General features: G+C 43.2%; 1 protein-coding gene and 3 non-coding genes across 7 annotated transcripts; all 4 read left to right on the forward strand.

The window, feature by feature from the left end:
• Positions 1-6,661: 6,661 nt before the first annotated feature.
• On the forward strand, positions 6,662-16,240 carry NCL (nucleolin). Of its 4 annotated transcripts, none has more exons than XM_065930359.1 (14): positions 6,662-6,830; positions 8,116-8,232; positions 9,638-10,127; positions 10,508-10,735; positions 10,816-10,902; positions 11,090-11,231; positions 11,639-11,763; positions 12,746-12,869; positions 13,352-13,509; positions 13,961-14,084; positions 14,265-14,398; positions 14,932-15,058; positions 15,367-15,590; positions 15,768-16,240. In XM_065930359.1, the coding sequence occupies exons 1-14, from the start codon at positions 6,813-6,815 to the stop codon at positions 15,842-15,844; spliced, it is 2,175 nt and encodes a 724-aa protein (XP_065786431.1). In that variant the 5' UTR covers positions 6,662-6,812; the 3' UTR covers positions 15,845-16,240. The 4 variants fall into 4 exon arrangements, with proteins under 4 accessions (XP_065786431.1, XP_065786433.1, XP_065786430.1 ...); XM_065930361.1 differs by having other exon boundaries at positions 10,508-10,714; XM_065930358.1 differs by having other exon boundaries at positions 6,663-6,830; positions 10,499-10,735.
• On the forward strand, positions 10,943-11,012 carry LOC136165795 (small nucleolar RNA SNORD82). Its single transcript, XR_010662766.1, has one exon. It is a non-coding gene; the product is annotated as a small nucleolar RNA SNORD82 (small nucleolar RNA).
• On the forward strand, positions 14,491-14,570 carry LOC136165805 (small nucleolar RNA SNORD20). The gene has a single exon (XR_010662775.1). It is a non-coding gene; the product is annotated as a small nucleolar RNA SNORD20 (small nucleolar RNA).
• Positions 15,098-15,231, forward strand: LOC136165763 (small nucleolar RNA SNORA75). The gene has a single exon (XR_010662745.1). It is a non-coding gene; the product is annotated as a small nucleolar RNA SNORA75 (small nucleolar RNA).
• Positions 16,241-23,316: the final 7,076 nt, after the last annotated feature.

The following is a 23,316-nucleotide window of genomic DNA, read 5'->3' on the forward strand; positions in this document are numbered from 1 at the left end:
AGTATGACTGCATTTGTATGAAATATAATACTTATATCTAATTGCAAACGCACTGGTGAATCTGGAAGGATAGAGAGACTGCTGTTGGCCCTGTCCTAGGACAGAGTGGCTAGAGGACAGGGAGGGAGGAGACAGTTTATTGTGTATTTTCTCGAACTTTCTGAACTTTGTGCCATTGGTATGCTTTAAAACTCAACAAATATTCACTTTTATAAAACTGAAAAAAAAAAAAAAAAGGAAGATTTGGAAACAAACCTCCTACACCCCTGCCAATCTACTCTGCACAGGTACTGTGGTCCTGGTTACGGGCTGGGGATGAGGGGTTGGGAGGACTCTGCTGGCAACAGAATAAAGCTGGAGGTAACTAAAGAGCCTCCTGATGAAGGTGAGGAGAGTGAAAAAGCTGGCTTGAAACTCAGCATTAAAATAACTAAGATCATGGCAACCAGTCACATCATTTCATGGCAAATAGATGGGGAACAAGTGGAAGCAGTGACAGATTTTCTTTTCTTGGGTTCCAAAATCACTGTGGATGGTGACTGCAGCCATGAAAATAAAAGATACTTGCCTCCTTGGAAGGAAAGCTCTGACCAACCTAGACAGCATATTAAAAAGCAGAGATATTACTTTGCCAATAAAGGTCCATCTAGTCAAAGCTATGGTTTTCCTAGTAGCACATGTATGGATGTGTGAGTTGGACTATAAAGAAAGCTGAGCGCTGAAGAATTGATGCTTTTGAACTGTGGTGTTGGAGAAGACTCTTGAGAGTCCCTTACACTGTAAGGAGATCAAACCAGTCAATCCTAAAGGACATCAACCCTGAATATTCCTTGGAAGGACTGATACAAAAGCTGAAGTTCAAATACTTTGGCCAACTGGGAAGAATCAGCTCATCAGAAAAGACCCTGATACTGGGAAAGTTTGAAGGCAAAAGGAGAAGGGGACAGCAGAGGATGAGATAGATAGCATCACTGACTCAATGAACATGACTTTGAGCAAACTCCAGGAGATAGAAGACAGAGGAACTTGGTTGTGTTATAGTCTATGGGGTCGCAAGGATTCAGACACAACTTAGTGACTGAACAACGAGAAGCCTTAATTACACATCTGAGCATTTGGGTAGCCACCCGTTTCCCTTCTAGACTCTCAGACTCAGGTCACTTGAGGATGTGGATTGAACCAATTCTGCCTTATTCCTAGTACACGAGCATACCCTTGCAAAAGGGCATAGGCGTTCCTGCCTTCATTTAATAGATGAAAAACAGGGAGGCAGAAATCCACACAGTGAAGAAACAACATTTCATGTTTGCCCACCCACCACATATCAGGGCAGGTTCACATCTTACCATTTCCACACCTGCAAAGTGTGCATTTGCTAGGGAGGTCAACCCCGAGGGACATCGTTTCGTTCAAAACAATATTCTGTTCTTCCCTGTTCTGACTGTAGGCAATTTACTTCATTTGATGTTTATATACTTTTTATTTTTAAAATTTATTTTTAGATGCTCTGGTTTTTTGCTTAAATTTCAGCTTTGACGTATAATTGACATACAGTATTTTAAGATATTTAAAGTGTACATTGTAGTGATTTGATAGATCTATATATTGTGAGGGGATTTCCCAAGTAGTTAATTAACACATCCAACACCTCACATTTTTATCCTTTTTTTTTGTGTGAGAATATTTAAGTTGTACTATTTGAGCAAATTTCAGTTATACTACACAGTGTTATCAAGCATAGTCACCATGTTTTATATTAGATCCTCAGACCTTATTCATCTTTTCTAAAAATTCATTCATCATTATTATTTTTGGCTGCAGTGGGCCTTCATTGCTGCATCTGAGCTTTCTCCAGTTGTGGCAAGCTAGGGCTACTCTTTGTTGCGGTCCACCGGCTTCTCACCGTAGTGGCTTCCGTTGTTGCGCAGGCTCCAGGTGTGAGGGCTTCAGCAGTCGCAGCATGGGGCTTAGTTATTGTGGTGCATGAACTCAGGTGCTCCTCGGCACGTGGAATCTTCCCCAACTAAAGATCGAACTGTCTCCAACACTGGCAGGTGGATTCCTATCCACTGTACCACCAGCGAAGTCCAGACCTTATTCATCTTATAGCTGAAAGTTAGTACCCTTCTACCAACTTCTCCCCATATCCTCCACCTCCTAGCGATTGTGAATAATGTTTTAATGAACATGAGTGTGCAGATATCTTTCGGCAATGCTATTTTAATATTTTGAGGAACCTCCATATTATTTTCCATAGTGGCTGCAACAATTTACATTCCATTACTTTTAAATCAATCTTTTGGCGTTTAAGAAAGTGTTCCCTCCTTTTCTCCAGTCAGTTGATGCCTTGTAAATGCCCATCTGGGGTTTCCTGGTAGCTTAGCTGGTAAAGAATCTGCCTGCAATACAGGAGACCCTTGATTCCTGGGTTGGGAAGATTCCCTGGAGAAGGGATAGGCTACCCACTCCAGTACTGATGGGCTTCCCTAGCAGCTCAGAAGGTAAAGAATCCGTCTGCAATGTGGGAGACCTGGGTTTGATCTCTGGGTTGGGAAGATCCCCTGGAGGGCATGGCAACCCACTCCAGTAGTCTTTCCTGGAGAACCGCCATGGACAGAGAAGCCTGGCGGCTATGGTCCATGGGGTCCCAAAGAGGTCAGACATGACTGAGCGACTAAGCACATGCACAACTACCCATCCAGCTCCGATTCTTCCCAAAGAAGACACCAGCAGACAGGAATTATCCTAATTCTCATGCCCATACTCCATTCATTGAATGGACACTTATTAATGTCCATTTTATGAACTTTTATGCACTGGGAACTGTCTGGACACTTAAGAGGCATTAAGTCATCTGTGTCAGTTACTCAGGTAGACTTATCTTTAGCGTCAAATTGGTCTGGACCAAGGGGAAGCTCCTTGGTTTGACAATCCTCACTCAGTCTTGTCTTCTCGTGTCTTTTCTGAGCTTCCAAGTCTCCCTTCACTAGCTCCTTCCCATAGGCTATAAGCTATGGAGAAACTTAAGTTGTGACCACTCCCTCTCCCAGGGGCACTTCCCACAGGGGCCCTACAATTGGCACTGCCACTTCTCCACCCACAGCAGTGTGGCTTCTACCCCATCACACTTGCCAAAATCTCTGATATCTTTTAATACCAAATCCAGTAGACTGTCTCAGGCCTTACCTTATTTGACTTTTCTGGAGGCATTAGACACTGTTCTTCTCTTCCCTTTCTCTTAAACTCTTTCTTCCCTTGGCTTCCAAAACTCCCCGTTCCTAGCTTGGCTTCTGCCTCTGGGCCTTTTCCCACCTTCTCCTCTCATTCTGCCTGCTATTCTAGGCTGGTCCCTCACATCACCTATGTCTGCAGCCATGCGGCCACCTTCTCAGAGTCAACTGCCTAAAGGGACTGGTATTTCTCATGCACGCAGCACGTCCAACGCAGAACTCAGGAGCTTCCCCCCAGAGCTGCAGCCCTGTTGTTGTCACTCCACTTACATACACACATTCAACAGATAATGGAAATAAATGATCCTTTATCCCTCTCTATGAAGTGAAGTGAAAGTCGCTCAGTTGTGTCCGACTCTTTGCGACCCCATGGACTATACAGTCCGTGGAATTCTCCAGGCCGGAATACTGGAGTGGGTAACCTTTCCCTTCTCCAGGGGATCTTCCCAACCCAGGGATCAAACCCAGGTCTCCTGCATTGCGGGCAGATTCTTTATCAGTTGAGCCACAAGGGAAGCCCAAGAATACTGGAGTGGGTAGCCTATCCCTTCTCCAGCAGATCTTCCTGACCCAGGAATCGAACCCGGGGCTCCTTCACTGCAGGTGGATTCTTTACCAACTGAACTATCAGGAAAGCCCATAATTCAAGTCACCAAGTCTGTCAATAATAACACTAACTAGTATTGAGGGCTGATTATACATCTCATTTAATACTTGTTACAACCCCAAAGTCAGGTGCTATTATTATCCCCATTTTATAAAGAAACTGGGATGACAGAGTAGGGTCTATTTCAATCCTAGTTCCAGGATTTCCCTGGTGGTCCAGTGGCTAAGACTCCATACTCTCAATGCAGAGGGCTCAGGTTTGATCCCTGGTCAGGGTACTAGATCCCCCTGCCACAACTAAAAGTTTGCAAGCTGCAACTAAGACCTTGAATAAGTATTAATGTTTATTTTTAATAAAAATTTTAAATATATATCACATGTAAATATTAAAATAAACAAATAATTTATTAACAATCGTTAATTTATTAATGAATTTATTAATATATTTAATGTTAATATTTATTAAATATTTAAATATTAAAATTTATTTGGTTTACTGTGAGCAGCACACAAACAATATTTAATCTCAAGAAACCTCAAGTACTAGGAACTTTTCACAGTAGGAAACACCACCTGGTGGTCACAGGATGTTATAACTGTGGCCTGAGGAGAAGTACTTGGTCAGGCCAACCACAAACCAGGGCCTTTGACCACTTAAAAGTGGTCAAATAAATGCTAAAAAAAATTAATTCTAGTCCCTAGCTATGTGACCCTGGACAAGTAAATCTATCTATCTGCCTCAGTTTCTGTAAAACAGTGGTAATTTATTTTTAGAGGTATAAAGAACTGGAATAGTGCTTAGAAATTCATAATTATTATATAAGTATTAGTGATTAGAATTTTTTTTTCTTTTTAATCTCAAGCTGACTCCAAAGCAAAACACTTGAACACTCATATACTCAGGCTTTCTCCACTGCTCCCCTTACCTAAATACTTCATTCAAAAAATTTTCACCACTACTTGTATCAGGCAATGCTTAAAGCACCAGGAATACAGCAGAGAACAAACGCTGTGTTCTCGACGCTGGGGAAAGAGCAAATGGGCAGTAAACAGAAAAATGCTAGGTAGCAGTTAAGAACCTGCCTCCATTAGGGTGGTGTGGTAGGAAGCCTCTGCGTGGCACTTTTCATTGGAGGGTGGGGGAAGGCCTCTTAAGAGATGATATAAACTGAGACCTGAACTGACAAGTCAGCCATGCCAGTATTTCTATAACTCATCCTTGTCACTTGATCATGTTCCCTGCTTATCTCCCTAGCCTCTTCCCATGAGTGCCCAAAGCTTGCTCTGTGCCAAACTGCTTGCAAACACTGGGGTTTTATTCTACCACGCCTTGGCTTATGCTGTTTTTTCTATCCCGTCACCCAGTACGTGTCCGTTTGGCCCCATCCCAGAGTTCAAAATGAAAACCTCCTTAGGATGCTCGACACAGATATCAGAAAGCAGGGTGCAGACCAGAGCACGGGCCCCAGTCTCCTCCCTGATCAGACAGCCTCAGTGGGTAGCTGTGGGCTTCCTATTCACTCAGTCACAGGAGTGTTTCAGTAAGAACTGCAAAATAATTTGATGGCTCAGAGAAGCCCCATGAGCCCTTGTTAAAATACAAAACCCTGGGCCCAGCCCCACATCTCTTTAATTACGAACCCCAGAGGTGATTCTGAACATTAGTTCATTTGGGGAAATAGCGTCATAGCTGAAGATACCTTGGTTTTGTACCAGGTACCAGATGCCAGGGATAGAACCTCCTACCTCGGCAGCTCTAAACTGAAGAAAATGCTCTGGGTTGAGGTTTTTTTTTTTTTTTTTTTCCTGGGTTGAGTTTTACACCAATTAAGTTTTGCCAGTGATCCATCTGAATAACTGGCAAAAGCACAAGGAAAAAGGCAATCTTCTATTCCGTCCAGGGAACCTGCCTTTAGACTCTTGACTGACTCCCGGACCATCTGACACTGACTTAGCAGCCACCGTTTTTAAAAAGTAGGTGTTTTAGTCCCAAATAACAAAGAGGTAACTTTTAAGTGGTCAAAGGCTCTGCTTTGTGGTTGACCTGACCAAGTTCTCCTTAGCCCGCAGTTATCCCGTGACCACCAGAGTGTTTCCTACTGTGAAAAATACATAGCACATGAGGTTTCTAGAGATTATTGTTTGTGCGTTGCTCATTGTAAACCTCACATACTAGACTGTCTATATCAGCAGCTCTCAGGAGGCAGTTTCTGAGACGGGGCCTGGGGGAGTCGCCAGCAGACAGGGGTACTTTCTGGCGCGGTTCCTCAGCAGGGGGAACTAAGGTGGGCGCTCAACGCGGTGGATTCTGAGTTCCCGAACGTCTCGGGCTCTTTAGAGAGGAAACGGGACAAACTCTTTATCAGCACTGCCTCCAGGAGGCTTTGTGTAGAATGTGGGACGGGGGCGCCCGTGAAGCCTCCAGGAAACTCAAGCCCTCCGGAGGAGACAAGACCCGACACACTGAAAAATCAGAAACCACGGCTATCCACCGCCCGGGAGTTACGGAACACGCGGCGCCAAAATGTCCGTCCCAAAGCGCAGACGCCGCGAGCGCGGGCCGTGGATGGGCACTCCGGGTACCGCGCACCAATGGCCCAATCAGAGCTGGCCTTGCACAAAGCGAGTCCCGCCCTCAGGCCGCCGCCACGAATCCCCTCCCCCTTCTTTGGCCGCCTCGGCCCGCCCACCCCGGCCCGTGCCCCGCCCCGCGCCGTTCTCAGCTAGAGGCTCGCGATTGGCTCATGAGAGGGACGCGAAATCTGGTTGGTCGAGGCGGAGTCACGAGGGTGCCGTCGTCGCCTTTCCAGAGGCGATTACTGGGCAGGCTCAGTCTTTCGCCTCAGTCTCGAGCGCTAGCTGGTAGCCAAGCGTACGCGCTCAGGGATTAGCGGCCGCCATCGACGGTGCTTAGGTTCTTCTGGGCTCGTCTGCGCCACTCGCTCGCCACACACTCCGCCGTCATAAGCCGCCATCATGGTAAAGCTCGCAAAGGTAAGAGGCCTTGCCCGCGCGAGCACGGACGTCAAGGCCTGTTTTCCGAGGAGCGCGCGCGCTGCGCCGCCAGGAGGAGGGCCTGCGCGCCGTCCCGGGCGCGTTCGAGGGCGCCATGCTGTGGGAAGTCTCGCGCGATTAGCTGGGAGGTCTCGCGTCTTTTAGCTGCTTGGTAGCGAAGTGAAGAGCTTCGGCAGGTGCTGCGCGGGTAGTGAATGCGGCGGGGAAGGACTTCGGGGCTGAGGGCGGGGAGGGGGCGCAGGGCCTCGGACTGATGAGGCGAAACTCCTGCGACGGGCCGGAGCGGGGCCCCGCCTCCTGACGCACGTGCCGCGGCCCGGGGCCCGCCACGTGGGCCGCGCGGTGTGGGGCCGGCGGCCTGCGGAGGGACCTGGCTCTGGGGCGGAGGGCGGAGGGCGGCGGTACAACTTGTCTCCAGTTCAGCTGGGTGGGCGGACGGGAGGGGGGTTCCGGAAGGAGGCCCTGCCGCATGCTTTCTGGCGCCGGGCTGCGCGCACGTGGTGGCCTGCGATTTATCCCACGTGGCCCTTCCAGGGCAGAAAGGGGCGGGGTTGGTAACCTGGGAAAGGAAGTCTTAATAGAAGACTACGGGCTAAGACGTGTTTTTTGTTTTTTTTTTAAAGCTACCTTTAGACGAGGGTGGTGGAATTTGGTGGCACAATTTACCTCAAAGACTTTTTCAAGGTGGTTTTCCTCACGTGAATGGCCTTGAATTGTTGGCAGTTACAGTGGTCCAGTTGTAGTCCGCATTGAGAAACGGTGCGGTGAAGCAAGGTTCGATTCTGGCTGGAGGTGTAGTTTTTAAAACGGGTGTGCTTAAAGAACGTAGCAAGAAGAGAGTAGCCTTTTATCTAAAGCAAAGGTTGGTTTTTTAAAGAACTTGAGAGAAAACACGTAGGAAATTGAGTGCTAAGTCGCTTCGGTCGTATCCATCTCTTTGCTACACCATGGATTGTAGCCGGCCAGGCTTCCCTGTCCATGGGATTCTCCAGGCAAGAATACTGGAGTGGGTTGCCATGCCCTCCTGGGCATCTTCCCGATCCAGGGTTTGAACCTCCGTCTCTTTTGTCTCCTACATTGGCAGGCGGGTTCTTTACCACTAGCGCCACCTGGGAAGCCCTATGTTAACGTTGCTATGAAGGATAGTGTCTATGTAAATTGTACTTACCAGTATGAAGAGTGAGTTCTAAGGGAGATGACTGCTGTTTTGCTATGAAGAATGGCTTGAAATGAGGGAGGGTATAATGTGTCATGTCTGTTTTAGGCCGGTAAAAATCAAGGTGACTCCAAGAAAATGGCTCCTCCCCCAAAGGAGGTGGAAGAAGATAGTGAAGATGAAGAAATGTCAGAAGATGAAGACGATGAGAGCAGTGGAGAAGAGGTAATTGTATATAGTTCAATGTTGAATTGCCTTAAACTACAAAATGGAGGTGGTGTTGGATGTCTGAAAATATTAGCAGAATAACCAGGATTCTGTTAATTCACAAAGGACCTGTCGTAATGGTCAAGCATTTCACAAAGTTGTATTGACCTGTCAAGATAGCACAAGAATATTAGAATGGACTTGAAAGATCTGTAGGTGTGTGTGTGCGCGCACATGTCTGCACACCTTCTGCAGGGCTTGGTGTGATATATTGTAGTGAATCACTAGTTTTCCACTTTCAATGTGTTTGTTCCACATACCACATAAACAGGGTGGACAGTTAACTGTCCTGTGAGTGGCAGTTCTGACCATTATATTCAGGTCTGAGGTTAGCCTTATCAGATTCTTGTAGCTTCCAAGTAGGATCAGTTAGTCTCTATTACCCTATATGAGTTTGATAATAATCACTGTTACAGTGGTGTGGACTGAGAGTTGCCACCTTTCATTGTATTGGCACTTATTTAGAACTCCTAGCTACTGTTGGCTCACCATAAAGATGACTAATTGCTTTATTTGCTCGTATTTCTTATTTAGAATTTAATGACGGTTTTATTTTGGCACACGTTACCTGATAAAACCAGTAGTTAACAAAAAGTAGTTTTGAGTGTAACTTTAATTATAGACAAGTGATGGTTTTTATCAAGCTAATGTGCTCTTTACTAATTTTGCCACTATTGATTATCCCACTTGACACTTTGATGTTCATTTCCTGTTTGGTCCTAAGAATGAGCATTCAGTGAACTTCCTACCTCCACCCACTGTGAGAGCCCCAAATGACTTAATAACACTTCACAGGTTGTCTTCTCTATGTGTTAAGGCTTTTGATTATATATATCAAGTCATAATCCTTAAAGCAGTGTATAAAGAGCCAACTCATTGGAAAAGGCCCTGATGCTGGGAAAGGTTGATGGCAGAAGGAGAAGAGGCAGAAGAGGGTGAGATGGTTAGGTAACATCACTGACCCAATGGATGTGAATTTGAGCAAACTCCAGGAGATGGTGAGGACAGGGACGCCTGGCTGCAGTCCATGGGGTCACAGAGTCGCATGTGACGTAGCAACTGAGCAATAGTTAATTTTCAGATGGGAAAACTATTGAGGCTTAAAATTAAGTTTTAAAACTTTGTCTAAGCCCAAGCGGTGGCATCTAGTCTATTTTCAGGGTCTGTGTTAAGAGTTTCCTGCAAGATTAGGACTGTGACTTGAAGTGTCCAGAACATGTTAATTTGACCCTACGTTTTAACTTGCTCACATCTGGTGCATGTGGTGTTGAACTGAGGCAGTGCTAGAATTGAGCATTCATTTATGGGACAACTCTTTGGAGTTTGAAAACAAGCTTATGCTGTTTTTTGTTTATTTTTAAAGGTTGTTATCCCTCAGAAAAAAGGCAAGAAGGCTACCACGACTCCAGCAAAGAAGATGATGGTTTCCCCAACAAAAAAGGTTGTAGTTGCCACACCGGCAAAGAAAGCAGTTGTCACCCCTGGCAAAAAGGCAGCAGCTATGCCAGCCAAGAAGACAGTTACACCTGCCAAAGCAGTGGTAACACCTGGCAAAAAGGGAGCCACCCCAGGCAAAGCATTGGTAGCAACCTCTGGTAAGAAGGGAGCAGCTGCCTCAGGCAAGGGAGCAAAGAACGGCAAGAATGCCAAGAAGGAAGACAGTGATGAAGAAGATGAAGATGACAGTGAAGAGGAAGACGACGAAGATGAAGAGGAGGATGAACCAGCAGTGAGGAAGGCAGCTGCTGCTTTTGGTGGTGCTCCTGCCACAGATGATGAGGATGACGAGGATGAGGATGATGATGACGATGATGATGAGGAGGAGGATGAGGAGGATGAGGAGGACGAAGATGGTAAGGCATTGTATTGGTAGTTCCTGGACTCCTGTTTGCAAGGTACATTAGGGATGAGGTGTGGGTGGCAAAACTACATACTCCTGAACACCTGGGGGGTTAGACAAGAATCATCCCAGGGATTCTCTGGACTGATGCACTAAATTGGTACCCATGAAAGACTGCCTGCTTATGTTGCTCAGTCCTTTTGATGCTTTGCAACCCCACAGACTATAGCTGCTCCTGAGTAAAATGCTTCAAACAACTCATTCTGTATTTTTCTTACCATAGCTCTAAGTGCAGTGGCATGAACAAGATAACATTTATTTTCCTTTATGTCTTCATATAACTGGGATAGAACTCAGTTTTTGACTAGGTGGCTTCTCTTTCAGACTCTGAAGAAGAACCTATGGAGATTGTACCAGTCAAAGGAAAGAAAGCTCCAGTAAAAGCTGTTCCTGTGAAGGCCAAGAGCGCTGATGAAGATGAAGATGAAGAGGATGATGATGATGAAGAGGAGGAGGAAGAGGATGACGATGATGAAGAGGAGGATGACGATGAGGAGGAAGAGGAGGAGGAGGAGGAAGAGGAGGAGGAAGAGGAAGAAGGTAATCAAGTTGGATTCTCAAGTACATTGACATAAGTTTTGTTTAAAGGGAGGTACTTGAGTATGTGTGGATGACATAGATTGTTTGAACTCTTTTTCCAGAGCCTGTCAAAGAAGCACCTGGAAAACGAAAGAAGGAAATGGCCAAACAAAAAGCAGCTCCTGAAGCCAAGAAACAAAAAGTGGAAGGTAACTTAGATAATTGGGGGATTGGGAAATGACACCACATAGCACAAGTGATGAACAATAAAGGGACTTAATACTGAAACCTGATGTTATATTGCAGTGTGCTGATGTGCTGTGTACAGAAATAATTTATTTGATTAATATTCAAGTATACTGGAAAATTGACTAATTTGAGAAAATTTTTGTATAGGCACAGAACCAACTACATCTTTCAATCTCTTTGTTGGAAACCTGAACTTCAGTAAATCTGCTCCTGAATTGAAAACGGGTATCAGTGATCTTTTTGCTAAAAATGATCTTGCTGTTGTCGATGTCAGAATTGGTGTGTCTAGGTAAGTATGGGGGCGCTGTGTCATAGCATCACACATTATTTGTGGGTCTGCTGTTGCTTTTCCTTTCCCTTTTAGGACCTTAGCTCATTACTTTTTTTTTTTAGCTCATTACTCTTAAATATGAATATTTTAAAAGTCTCCAAAGAGTAGATATTATTGAATTAAATAATTTGATTACATAATTAAATAATTTAAAAATTAAATAATTTGATTATCAAATTGTGAAACCCCCAAATTGAAGTTTCCATAATTTCCCTTAATTTTTGATATAACACAAACTAAATATTTCTTAGACCTGAAAAGCCATAATAGTGAATGCGAGTACTTGTTACTTGTGACTTTAGTGGGGTTTCTCCCACCACCCCCTGACCTGTAATTTTTAAAATTTTTGTCCCTTCACTTTAAAGGAAGTTTGGCTATGTGGATTTTGAATCTGCCGAAGACCTGGAAAAAGCCTTGGAACTCACTGGTTTAAAAGTCTTTGGCAATGAAATTAAACTAGAAAAACCAAAGGGAAAAGACAGTAAGAAAGGTATGTAAAGCTTTAGGTGATGCTGAAGTCTTTGGCAATGAAATTAAACTAGAAAAACCAAAGGTAAAAGACAGTAAGAAAGGTATGTAAAGCTTTAGGTGATGCTGATACTGATAGCTTGTTCATAGTTATGTATCTAATCTAATGTAGACAAGCCAGGGTGAGCAGTTTAACCTTTTTCTTTTGGCTTCCTCATATGTTGAGGATTAAATGAATTAGAATGTTAAATGTTTACATCAGTGCTTGGCACTGCTTGCTAGACTTAATAAAAAAATAATTGATTTGGTATATCTAAATTAATAGTCTTTTCCTCCCTAGACCTAGAGCAGATCTCTTAACTACTCCTTTTGCATCTTTTACCTTTTTCTATACACTTGTCACCTTTCAAGTGTGTGTGCATCACCTTTTTATTTTTAGATTTTTAAAAGTAAAAGTTTGGGGTGCCTGCATTGTATACCTTGTAAAATCCTTGTTTCCTGACCAGGAATCAAACCATGCCCCCTGCAGTGGAAGCATGAGAGTCCCAACCATTGGACCACGAGGGAATTCCCTACACTTTTTTCCCCCTATGGTCTTTTAAATTAAAACATACTTTATATACATAGCATATGATATTTAGCTCTCTTTTTAAGTGTTCAGCACATAGTTAGCTGTCAGCTGTAAAAGCAGTTTGTTTTGCCATTGCTATATCTCCATAATACATAATAGGAGAGTGCCTTTTACATTATGAAATCTAAAAATATATTATTTTTAAATTTTTAAATTTTTTTGTTTGTGCCCTGTTGCCAGCAGGGTCTTAGTTCCCCAACCAGGGATCAAACCTGTGCCTCTGCATAAAGGAGCTGAGTCCACCACTGGACTGCCAGAGAAGTCCATAAAAATTTTAGCAAGAACTTGTATATTGGTCAGTCTTTGATCTCTGGCACAAGAAGCGTCTTTTAAGTCATTCAGTTCATTTTTATGTTGGTTTTTTAAAATCTAGATCGAGATGCAAGAACACTTTTGGCTAAAAATCTGCCTTACAAAGTTACTCAGGATGAATTAAAAGAAGTGTTTGAAGATGCTGTGGAGATCAGATTAGTCAGCAAGGATGGAAAGAGTAAAGGGTATGTTTTGTGTCTACTGAAATGTTTCATTAAAATTAAATGCACTTTAATTTATAGAAGAAATGTTGATTTTAACTTTCCTATGTTTGTGATTTTGGGCAAATTATTCTATAACCTGAGTTTCCTATCTGTACAGTGAGGATAATGTACCTAATTCAGAGTAATTTTACTATAAACTAACGTACTACCTAAGGCCTAGCTTACAGTAAATGTTTTGAAAGTAATTGTAATTATTGTAGTGAGGTAGGTTTAACATGAAAAAATTTTCTAGAAGTATTGGGTAAGCTTTCTGTAGTGGGGGGAAAGTTTTAGTTGAAAAGTGGAAAATGGCAGAAACCTTGAACATTTCAATTAGTATAAAACAAAGGGCATTTTTATTTTACTCGTCTGAAATAAAGTCATATTGTTGAGATTAAGAGAGAATTAATACGGTTTTTAAAACCGAGTGAGTTCTTTACTTTTTTTTTTTCCCCCTATTGTAGGATTGCTTATATTGAATTTAAGACAGAAGCTGATGCAGAAAAAACCTTGGAAGAAAAGCAGGGAACAGAGATAGATGGGCGATCCATTTCTCTGTACTACACCGGAGAGAAAGGTCAAAGTCAAGACCATAGAGGGGGAAAGAATAGCACTTGGAGTGGTAAGAATTTAGGTTTCCTTCTGGGTTCTGAAATTTTGGAGGGAAAGAAATCCTTTTCATCTTTGTACTTTATATAGTTCATAAATTGGATGTAGATCTATTTGTATTGTCTTGAATGAGAGCTATATGAAATACTTGTGCTAGAACATAGATAAATCTAGTTTCCTTTGTATGTTTTATACTGTAAAGAACTTAGATTGTGTGCATTTAAATTAGAATATTGCTCTAGGAAGACACAGGGCTTGCACATCTGCACAATAGGAATGGGAGGAACCAGCATATGAGTACTTAACAGGTATTTGCTGTCGAGTAGCAAGTAGAATTCCACCTATATTAACATTGGTGTGTCACATCTCCGAAGCACAGAAGTTCTTGAAGAACACAATACAGCTGTGACTTAAGTTGGGACATACTGCTTCAGAGTCTTAACTTGACATCTCTTTATTTATAGGTGAATCAAAAACCCTGGTTTTAAGCAACCTCTCCTATAGTGCAACGGAAGAAACTCTTCAGGAAGTTTTTGAGAAGGCAACTCATATCAAGGTGCCCCAGAACCAAAATGGCAAATCTAAAGGGTAAAGTATCTTTATGTCGCCAGTTACAGGCTTTTTAAGAATATCTTGTGGAGGTGAAATCATGTTCTGACATTTGGCAGAGGCTGCATTGTTTAAGGGTTTGCTTGAGGAAAAAGGCTTGGTGGCAGCAGTGGAGTCATGTGCTTGGTAACTTACTCTTAATATTGACTTAATCCTCAGGTATGCATTTATAGAATTTGCTTCATTTGAAGATGCTAAAGAAGCTTTAAATTCATGTAATAAAAGGGAAATTGAGGGCAGAGCCATCAGACTGGAGTTGCAAGGACCCAGGGGATCACCTAATGCAAGAAGCCGTAAGTCACTTGGTTAAGAGGATGTTGTTGTTGGGTCCTGAGATCTACAGAAGAACATTTGCTTCTTTCTGTTGCTGCTGAGTAGATGATACTGGATATGATGACTGATTATCTGAGAAGTAACTGATGAAATCTCAAGAAAATTCCTCTAGATAGTCAAGTTCTGATCCAGCTAAGTCAACACTGAGCAGCAAATTGACCTGTGGTTTATTGTCTTGTGTTTATAGCTGCCTACTTTAGGACTACTGTCACTTAATTGGGTTGCTGCTTCTCCTGTTTTCCATAAAAAGATTCTTAATTGCTCTGGGGATCAGTGTAAACATCATGTGGAATTTGGTCCAAGCTCTTTGCTGAATTAAGCATTAATTGACCCAAGTTGCTTTAACTTGCTTTTTCTCATATAGACACTCCAGGTGAAAGGCTAGCATTTGCTAAGGCAAGCATTCTTGGCCAGTAGTCAGATGCTAGACTGTAACGTGTAACCCAGTGTTGTCATGGATTGTGACTGATACAGTTTTTATTTTTACTCCCAGAGCCATCCAAAACTCTGTTTGTCAAAGGTCTCTCTGAGGATACCACAGAAGAGACGTTAAAGGAGTCGTTTGATGGCTCTATTCGAGCAAGGATAGTCACTGACCGGGAGACTGGATCCTCCAAAGGGTGAGTAAGAGGCAGGAAATGTGCGGCATTCCACCTTGAGTCTTCTCACTGAGCTCCTTTCTGTCGATTAGTGACAGTTGAGGATTCGCACGAGAAGAAGAGACAATTCACGGAGCTAGCGTTGTTGCCTTCTGTCTTCACAGAGGCCTATTCAGCTGTTTTGTGAGACATTCTGTTTCAGCTTTCTGTAGGGAAGTGCTCCCACCTGGGTCTTTCCCACTTAAGGCTTATGGGATCACTGTGGAACATGTGAGATTAAACTTGGCATATGTGTGCTTTACAACAGGCAATTTCATTTGGTGTTTTAGGTTTGGTTTTGTAGACTTCAATAGTGAGGAAGATGCCAAAGCTGCCAAGGAGGCCATGGAAGATGGTGAAATCGATGGAAACAAAGTCACTTTAGACTGGGCCAAACCTAAGGGTGAAGGTGGCTTTGGTGGTCGAGGAGGAGGCAGAGGTGGCTTTGGAGGCCGAGGTGGTGGCAGAGGTGGCCGAGGTGGATTTGGTGGCAGAGGCCGGGGAGGCTTTGGAGGTAAGAAGCATGGAGGGCCACCCTGCTGTGTCCACTGGATGCTGTTTATGTGGCTGTGCACTTCCAAACCTGCAGAGCCATGTTTCTGCATCAGTCCCCGAGTCCTCACTCACCCTGCTGGGGAGGGATGATTGGCAGTTTTGCAGCCTGTTTTAACGCTGCCTTGCTTTTCTGCAGGGCGAGGAGGCTTCCGAGGAGGCAGAGGAGGAGGAGGAGACCACAAGCCACAAGGAAAGAAGACGAAGTTTGAATAGTTTCTTCTACCCCTGTCTCTCCCTCTTCCATTTGAAAGAAAGGACTCTGGGGTTTTTACTCTGTTACCTGATCAATGACAGAGCCTTCTGAGGACATTCCAAGACAGTATACAGCCCTGTGGTCTACTTGGAAATCCGTATAGATAACATTTCAAGGGAGATAACCCTGTTGGTGTTGACTGGATATTCGTATAAACTTTTTAAAGAGATGAGTGATAGAGCTAACCCTTATCTGTAAGTTTTGAATTTATATTGTTTCTTCCCATGTACAAAACCATTTTTTTCCTACGGAGTTGTTGTTTTTTTTTGCGTTGGGGGGTGTAAAGGAAAGCAGAATGTTTTATCACGATTTTTGCTTCAGCAATTTTGGGACAAATTAAAAGTCCTAGAACTCTGGTGCCAGCCTTGTACTTCCTGTCTTAAGAGTGTTTCTCCTGGAACATCACCAAGAGTGGAGCATGGTGGAGCCAGTTCTACCACTCCACATCTATTCCACCTCTGATTTGGTTTTGAGTGTCCCAGCCATAAGTTTTGGTGAAATGGCTACTGCAGTAACCAACTGCAGCCTTGTGTGTCTTCATATGAAAGTCTCCTATGATCTTAACCCACTTATAAATAGTCCTGAGGGTCAGGTGTCCTGAAAAAATACTCTGTAAAGAGGGCTAGGAACGCTTTGGTTGAGCCTCTTAGATAAGCATACAAGAGCAGTGCCTGATGAGAATTCTTGGGTGAATGGGCCAAAATGAAGGCTTCCAACAACTTCGGGTTAAACTGACAAGAAAGGCCTTCGGTTTTGCACTGGGTTAATTCAGACATTCTACAAGCATTCCCTGCCCACCCCACTTCCAAATAAAAGGTCACATGGGAGATCTAGGTCAAGGGATTAACGTTTTAGTTGAAAAATAGTGCCCTAGGTGATAGAGTGAAAGATACTAGTGGAATAGAAGGCTGACTGAAAGATACAAACCAGGGGTCACCAACCCTGTTAGGAACCAGGCTGCATAATAGGTGATCCAGTGCCATCACAGAATTACCAGCTGAGTTCTGCCTCCTGTCAGATCAGTGGTGGTATAAATAATGTCACTTGAATCATCCCCAACCTATCCCCACTACATAAACAGCTTGCGTGAAACTACCAGTCCTTGGTGCAGTTTTCTGGCTGTGAGTTGCTGGTGGAGTGAGGGTGTCTTAAAACCGTGAGTGTGTGATGCACCTTGTCTCAGTTGTGTACACTCTTTGTGACCCCATGGACAGTAGCCTATGCGGCTTTAGTATTCCAGGCAAAGATACTACAGTGAGTTGCCATTTCCAACTCCAGGGAATTTCCTGACCCAGAGATTGAACCCTAGTCTCGCATCTCCATTGGCAGGTGAATTCTTTACTAGTGCCACCTCACTACCAAGTCTGTTGTATGACAGAGCAGGATAAATACCAGTTTTGAAGCAGGGAAGATTGAAAAATTTGTTTCTGCTAGAAAGAAAAGCCAGCATTGGGACATCATCTGATTAACCAAACCTAAAAACTAAAATGAACACTTTGTGGCCGATATTTTCTAGATTTAGGAGGTCCAGTTAGTTGGAGCTGTTTATGCTAGTGTGTGCCACTTCAGTCGTGTTGGACTCTGCGACCCCGTGGACTGTAGCCCACCAGGCTCCTTGGTCCATGGGATTATCCAGGCAAGAATGCTGGAGTGGGTTGCCATTTCCTACTCCATGGGAAATGGCAGAGATCAAACCTCCATCTTCTGTGTCTCCAGCATTGGCAGGTGAATTCTTTACCACTGAGCCACCTGGGAAGCGATGTTAAATCTGTTACCTCTTGAAGCAAACGTAGAATTTTAACTGGATGTGTGGAGATTTGCATCAATGGCAGCTCAGTCTGTCAAACTGGGCATTTAGGAAGGGCCTATATGATTGGTCTCTGGGTCTTCAGGGCCTTCTCCATTATCCAGCAGCTGTCTCTTGTGGGTACCACCTCTGACTGCTTAGCTCAACTTTAGACAAGTTTCTGGGTTTAAACCTGATGGTGTAATAAACAACTTGGCCATCTAGAAACATGAATCGGCATTTGCTGACTTGCTAATCCACTAGCAGCTAATGCTGCTTGTACTGTACCCATGGTGTGCCAGGCTTTGATCTCCATGTCCGTATCCTGCTGTGGGGCAGGTTGAGCAGGAAAACGGTTCTTTAATCCTAACAGTTCTTCCTTCCCCTCAAGTGAAGGAGATTGTCAGCTCCTGTATACTACTAGTTATTCCAGCCAGGGATATTATGGTGATTTCCATTGCAAGATAGATGAAGATGAAGGGTGGTTACCCTGTAGCTCTTGGATTTAGGGAGTCCAACAAACCTCTTAATCCTAGGCCTTCTCAGTGCCTATCTGGTCTCTTGGTGAGGGTTTTGCAGCCATTTTAGAAAAGCTCTCTACAGCAAATGGTTGTTGCCACTTTCATCACTCTTCCAGCAGGTGGCAGCACATCCACAAAGATGTGGACACCTGACAGGGAGGCATCTGGAAGGAAGCATGAAGTTTAGTTTCAGGTCAATGCATCTTCAACTCCAAACTCAGTTTAAGTAGTGATGTTGTTTAGTCACTCAGCCATATCCGACTCTTTGTGACCCCATGGACTGTAGCCCTCCAGGCACCTCTAGCCATAGGATTTCCCAGGTAAGAGTAGTGGAGTGGGTTGCTATTTCCTTCTCTAGGGGATCTTCCTGATCCAGGGACTGCACCTGTGTCTCCTGCATTGGTAGGTGGATTCTTTACCACTGAACCACTAGAGAAACCCCGGGCTTAGGAATCTGCAGAAATCCACTAAGAGCACAGAAGTGCTGTGAAATCCCCACCAAAAAAATGGATACTAATTGGGTCCAAGAACTAAATTTTGTTGAATGTTTGTCCTATGCTCTTTATCTTTCTGAGTTGTCACTTATTCATACTTGGCCCACTAATAACTTCATTGTAACTCAGTCTTGTCTCCCCTCAGCCTTAAAAGGTGCCAAAGCTTTTCTCATCCAAAAAGAGCTTGTCTCTTGACCCTACCTCCCTGCCTAGCTGTTCCCTCTAAGCTTTATTGCCAAACTTCGAGAAGGGCCACACTGCTGCCTCCCACTTCTTTTCCTCCAGCAGGGTGGCTGCTGTCCCTACACCAGCATTGAGTTCGTTAATGGGTTCTCATGACCAAAGGCTGTAAATCCAGTTGTTGGCCTTCCCTTAGGTTATGGCTTCCCTGCAGCATCTGATAATTCCTTCTTCCTGCCTGAAACTTCCTTGTCTCCTACTTAGGAAAGGGGCAGTGGTTCTAACAGTAGACCAGGTGAAGAGGGATGAGAACAAATACCCCTGGGAGTAGAGCCTCTCAGCAGAATTTTATCCAATTAATATGTGTGAGTCAGTGGCTGTTCCTCCACATCAGGTAACCCCATAATTAGAGGAGAAAGACTTAGTGATCCTTATACTTGGAAATGTGAAAAGAACACTTGTGTAACTGCCGACTCCTGAGTGGAGGGACTTGATTTTATTTACTGTCCAGTCTCATGGGCCTAGGACAGTCTGTGACACATAGTAGGTACTCAGTAGATAATGAATGAAGGAATCCTGGAGAAACTCCTTCCCTCAACTGCAGGAAACCTATGGCAGCAGCAAGAAGGAGACTAAGGCCAGGAGTTCTTAACATATATTTTAAAGTTCTTAACCTTTTTGTGTTGGAAATTCTTAGGTAAAGCCTTTGAAAGCTTTTCAGAATAATGTTTCCCATTTTTAAAAGAAGGATTATAAGGGAAATAAGTATATTGGAAAAAGTTTTCAAAATATTACTGTACATCATTTGTGATAGAATTACGTGTTCACTAATGAATGCATTAGGTAGGTGTGTGTGCATGCTAAGTTGCTTCAGTCATGTCCAACTCTGTGCCACCCTATGGACTGTAGCCCACCAGGCTCCTCTGTTCATAGGATTCTCCAGGCAAGAATACTGGAGTGGGTTCCTTTTTTCTTTTCCAGGGGATTTTCCCAACCCAGGGTTGGGAACCTGGGTCTCCCACATTGCAGGCAGGTTCTTTACCATCTGAGCCACCAGGAAAGCCCCACGTAAGATATATCTTCATTGAAAATACAGTTGCTGCTGCATGAGTGCTAAGTTGTGTTTGACTCTTTGTGATCCACCTGCCAGACTCCTCTGTCCATGGGATTTTCCAGGCAGGAATGCTGGAGTGGAATTTCCTCCCCCAGGGGATCTTCCTCACCCAAGGAGTGAACCTGTGTCTCTTGCATCTCCTGCATTGGCAGGCAGATTCTTTACCATTGCACCGCCTGAGAAGCCCAAAATATAGTTGGGGAGTTTGGTTCTGGTGATAATGGAGTGGCTTTTAACAGATTAACTCTCCTGTTTGTAATTATAAACTTGATAAAATGTAAAAATCAACTTCTGAGGGGTTGAAGACCAAACAATAGAAGCCAAAAGAGATACCATCCTTGAAAGAAAGTAAAGACACTGGGGGAGATACATGTTTAATCAGCATTTCCCTTGAGGATATGCCCCCAAGCCCCCACGAATTGGCATGAATCTTTGGACATAGAGTTTAAGCAGAAGGGGAGTCTTACTAAACCGAGAAGTCAGGTTGGAGCAAACGTGAATCTGGCAACTTACCTGAAGATAAGAGATACTAATTGCCTTCAAATTCTTGATTGAGTCCTATATTTATGAGCAGCACAAGACTCTCATGTTGTTGTTGTTCAATTGCTCAGTTGTGTCCGACTCTTTGTGACCCCATGGACTGCAGCACGCCAGGCTTCCCTGTCATTCACAGTCTCCTGGAGTTTGCTCAAACTCGTGTCCATTGAATCGGTGATGCCATCCAACCATATCATCCTCTGTCGTCCCTTTCCTCTCCTGCCTTCAATCTTTCCCAGCATCAGGGTCTTTTCCAGTGAGTCAGTTCTTCTCATTACCGGAACTTCAGCTTCAGCATCAGTCCTTCCAATTAAATTTCAGGGTTGATTTCCTTTAGGATTGACTGATTAGATCTCCTTGCAGCTCAACGGACTCTCAAGTGTCTTCTCTAGCACCACAGTTCAAAAGCATCAGTTCTTCAGCGCTCAGTCTTCTTTATGGTCTAGCTCTCATATCCATACACATCTACTGGAAAAACCATAGTTTTGACTAGATGGACCTTTGTTGGCAAAGTGATGTCTCTGCTTTTTAATATACTGTCTAGGTTTGTCATAACTTTTCTTCCAAGAAGCAAGCATCTTTTAATTTCATGGCTGCAGTCACCATCCACAGTGATTTTAGAGCCCAAGAAAATAAAGTCTGTCACTGTTTTCATTTTTTCACCATCTATTTGCCATGAAGTGGTGGGCCCAGACACCATGATCTTAGTTTTTTGAATGTTGAGTTTTAAGTCAGCCTTTTCACTCTTCTCCCAGGGGAAAACAATGGAAATATGAGAAAGAGCTGGCTACAGATTCCAGCAGATACCTGGTGCTGGAGGGAAGTTTGGAATTCAAATTCTGCCCAGTTAGAAGGGTTTGATAAACACTTCAAGTTTCTTCAAAACTCAGAAGGGTCATACATTAGACATACAAAATAGCACATTCCAGGTCTAAGGACTAAGCACTAGGACTCAGGGCAAAATACAAGACTACAGTAGACTCACCCGAACAAAGCTTAAAACCTAAAACTAAACCCCCACATAATCAGTAGGGGGTCTGCTGGGGATTTCATTGCATACTAGAACAAAATCTAACAGTGTTCAGGGGAAGAGAACAATCCAGACTCTGCAATATGTCATTCATATTGTCCAGTAAGCAAGATTAATAGATGAGCAACGAAGCATGACAGTGTTCACAATCAAGAGAAAAAGGCAAACAACTCATGTTGAAATCTGTAAGTAAGCACTTTAATCATTGTAAACATGTTAAAGAATCTACAGGACAAGATGAATGTATTGAATGAAGAAATGAGGAATTTCCGGGAGAGAATGGAAACTCTAAGAACCGAATGGAAATCCTAGTACTGAAAGTACTATGTTAAAAATTTTGCTAGAAAGGCTTAGTAGCAGGAGAAAGGATCCGTAAGGACCTGAAAGGATTGTTCTAGAAAATAGACCAATAGCAGTATAGAGTTCAAAACATGCTACTCCTAAATATGATATCAATAGATATTAAGTATTTCAAGCTGAAGGAACTTGAGAAACAGCAAGTGCATGAAGGATTTTTGGAGTGTCCCCTGAAGCAGCTCATAAAACCCTCATATGAATGTACCATCCTTATACCCAGAAGAAAGGATCACCCTTATCTTTGAAGACAGAGGGATGCCAAGAGGGAATTTAAAGGAATAGGCCTTGCTGTTTTCCCCATGTACTACACTCAGTTTATATCCTTTTTTTTTTTTTTTTTGGCCCTTTATTATTTTTTTTTACAACTCTCCATTATTCAACAAACCTAACATAAAAATACTAAGGTTAAACCACTTCTTCAAGTCTTCATTTCCTTATAAAGGCTCCCATGTCTCGTAAGACTTAAATAAATCTGTCTGCTTTTCTCTTTTTATTTATTTGGCTGCATCAGGTCTTTGTTGGTGGTGTACAGGTTTGCTCTTTGTTATGTGGGATCTTAGTTCCCCCCACGAGGGATTGAACCCAAGAATTGAAGACCCCTGCATAAGAAGGCAGATTCTTAACCACTGGATCACCAGGGAAGTCCTGCTTTTCTATCTCTCTCTCTTTTTTTTAATTTAATTTTTTTATTGCGGGATAACTGCTTTACAAATTTTGTTGTTTTCTGCCAAACCTTAACATGAGCCAGCCATAGGTATACATATATCCCCTCCCTTTTGAACCTCCCTCCCATCTCCCTCCCCATTCTACCCCTCTAGGTTGATACAGAGCTCCTGTTTGAGTTTCCTGAGCCTCACAGCAAATTCCCTGTTGGCTATATATTTTACATATGGTGATGTAAGTTTCCGTGTTACTCTTTCCATACATCTCACCCTCTCTTCCCCTCTCCCCATGTCCACAAGTCTATTTTCCATGTCTGTTTCTCCATTGCTGCCCTGTAAATAAGTTCTTCAGTACCATTCTCCTAGATTCTGTATATATGTGTTAGAATACAGTATTTGTCTTTCTCTTTTTGGCTTCCCTTGTGCTTCAGGTGGTAAAGAATCTGCCTGCTTTTCTCTTTTTAATCTTTTTTTTTTTTTTTAATCTGCTGTAACAGGGCTCCAGCCAAGAACTTAGACATGTAAAGGAAAAAGATACTTTTCCTCCCCAACATGATCCAAACTAAAGCTCAAAGAGAAAAAGTTGGGAGAAAAAGAAACAGAGCCTCAATGGCAATATCAAATTGTCCATCATCCTCCAACTAATAAAAATAAATAAATAAATAAAAATAAAAAAAAATACAAAATAAAGTAAAAAAAAAAAAATTGTCCATCATATGTGGAATTGAGTCCAAGAAGGAGAGGAAAGAAT

The sequence above is a fragment of the Muntiacus reevesi genome, chromosome 3, assembly GCF_963930625.1.
Source record: "Muntiacus reevesi chromosome 3, mMunRee1.1, whole genome shotgun sequence".
Lineage (NCBI taxonomy): Eukaryota > Metazoa > Chordata > Mammalia > Artiodactyla > Cervidae > Muntiacus > Muntiacus reevesi.

Bases quoted from the DNA above. Each gene is read 5' to 3' on its own strand.
- NCL (XM_065930358.1), top strand. The intron at 11,232-11,638 runs GTAAGTATGGGG...TTCACTTTAAAG, and splicing joins GTCAGAATTGGTGTGTCTAG to GAAGTTTGGCTATGTGGATT. The intron at 12,870-13,351 runs GTATGTTTTGTG...CCCCTATTGTAG, and splicing joins AAGGATGGAAAGAGTAAAGG to GATTGCTTATATTGAATTTA.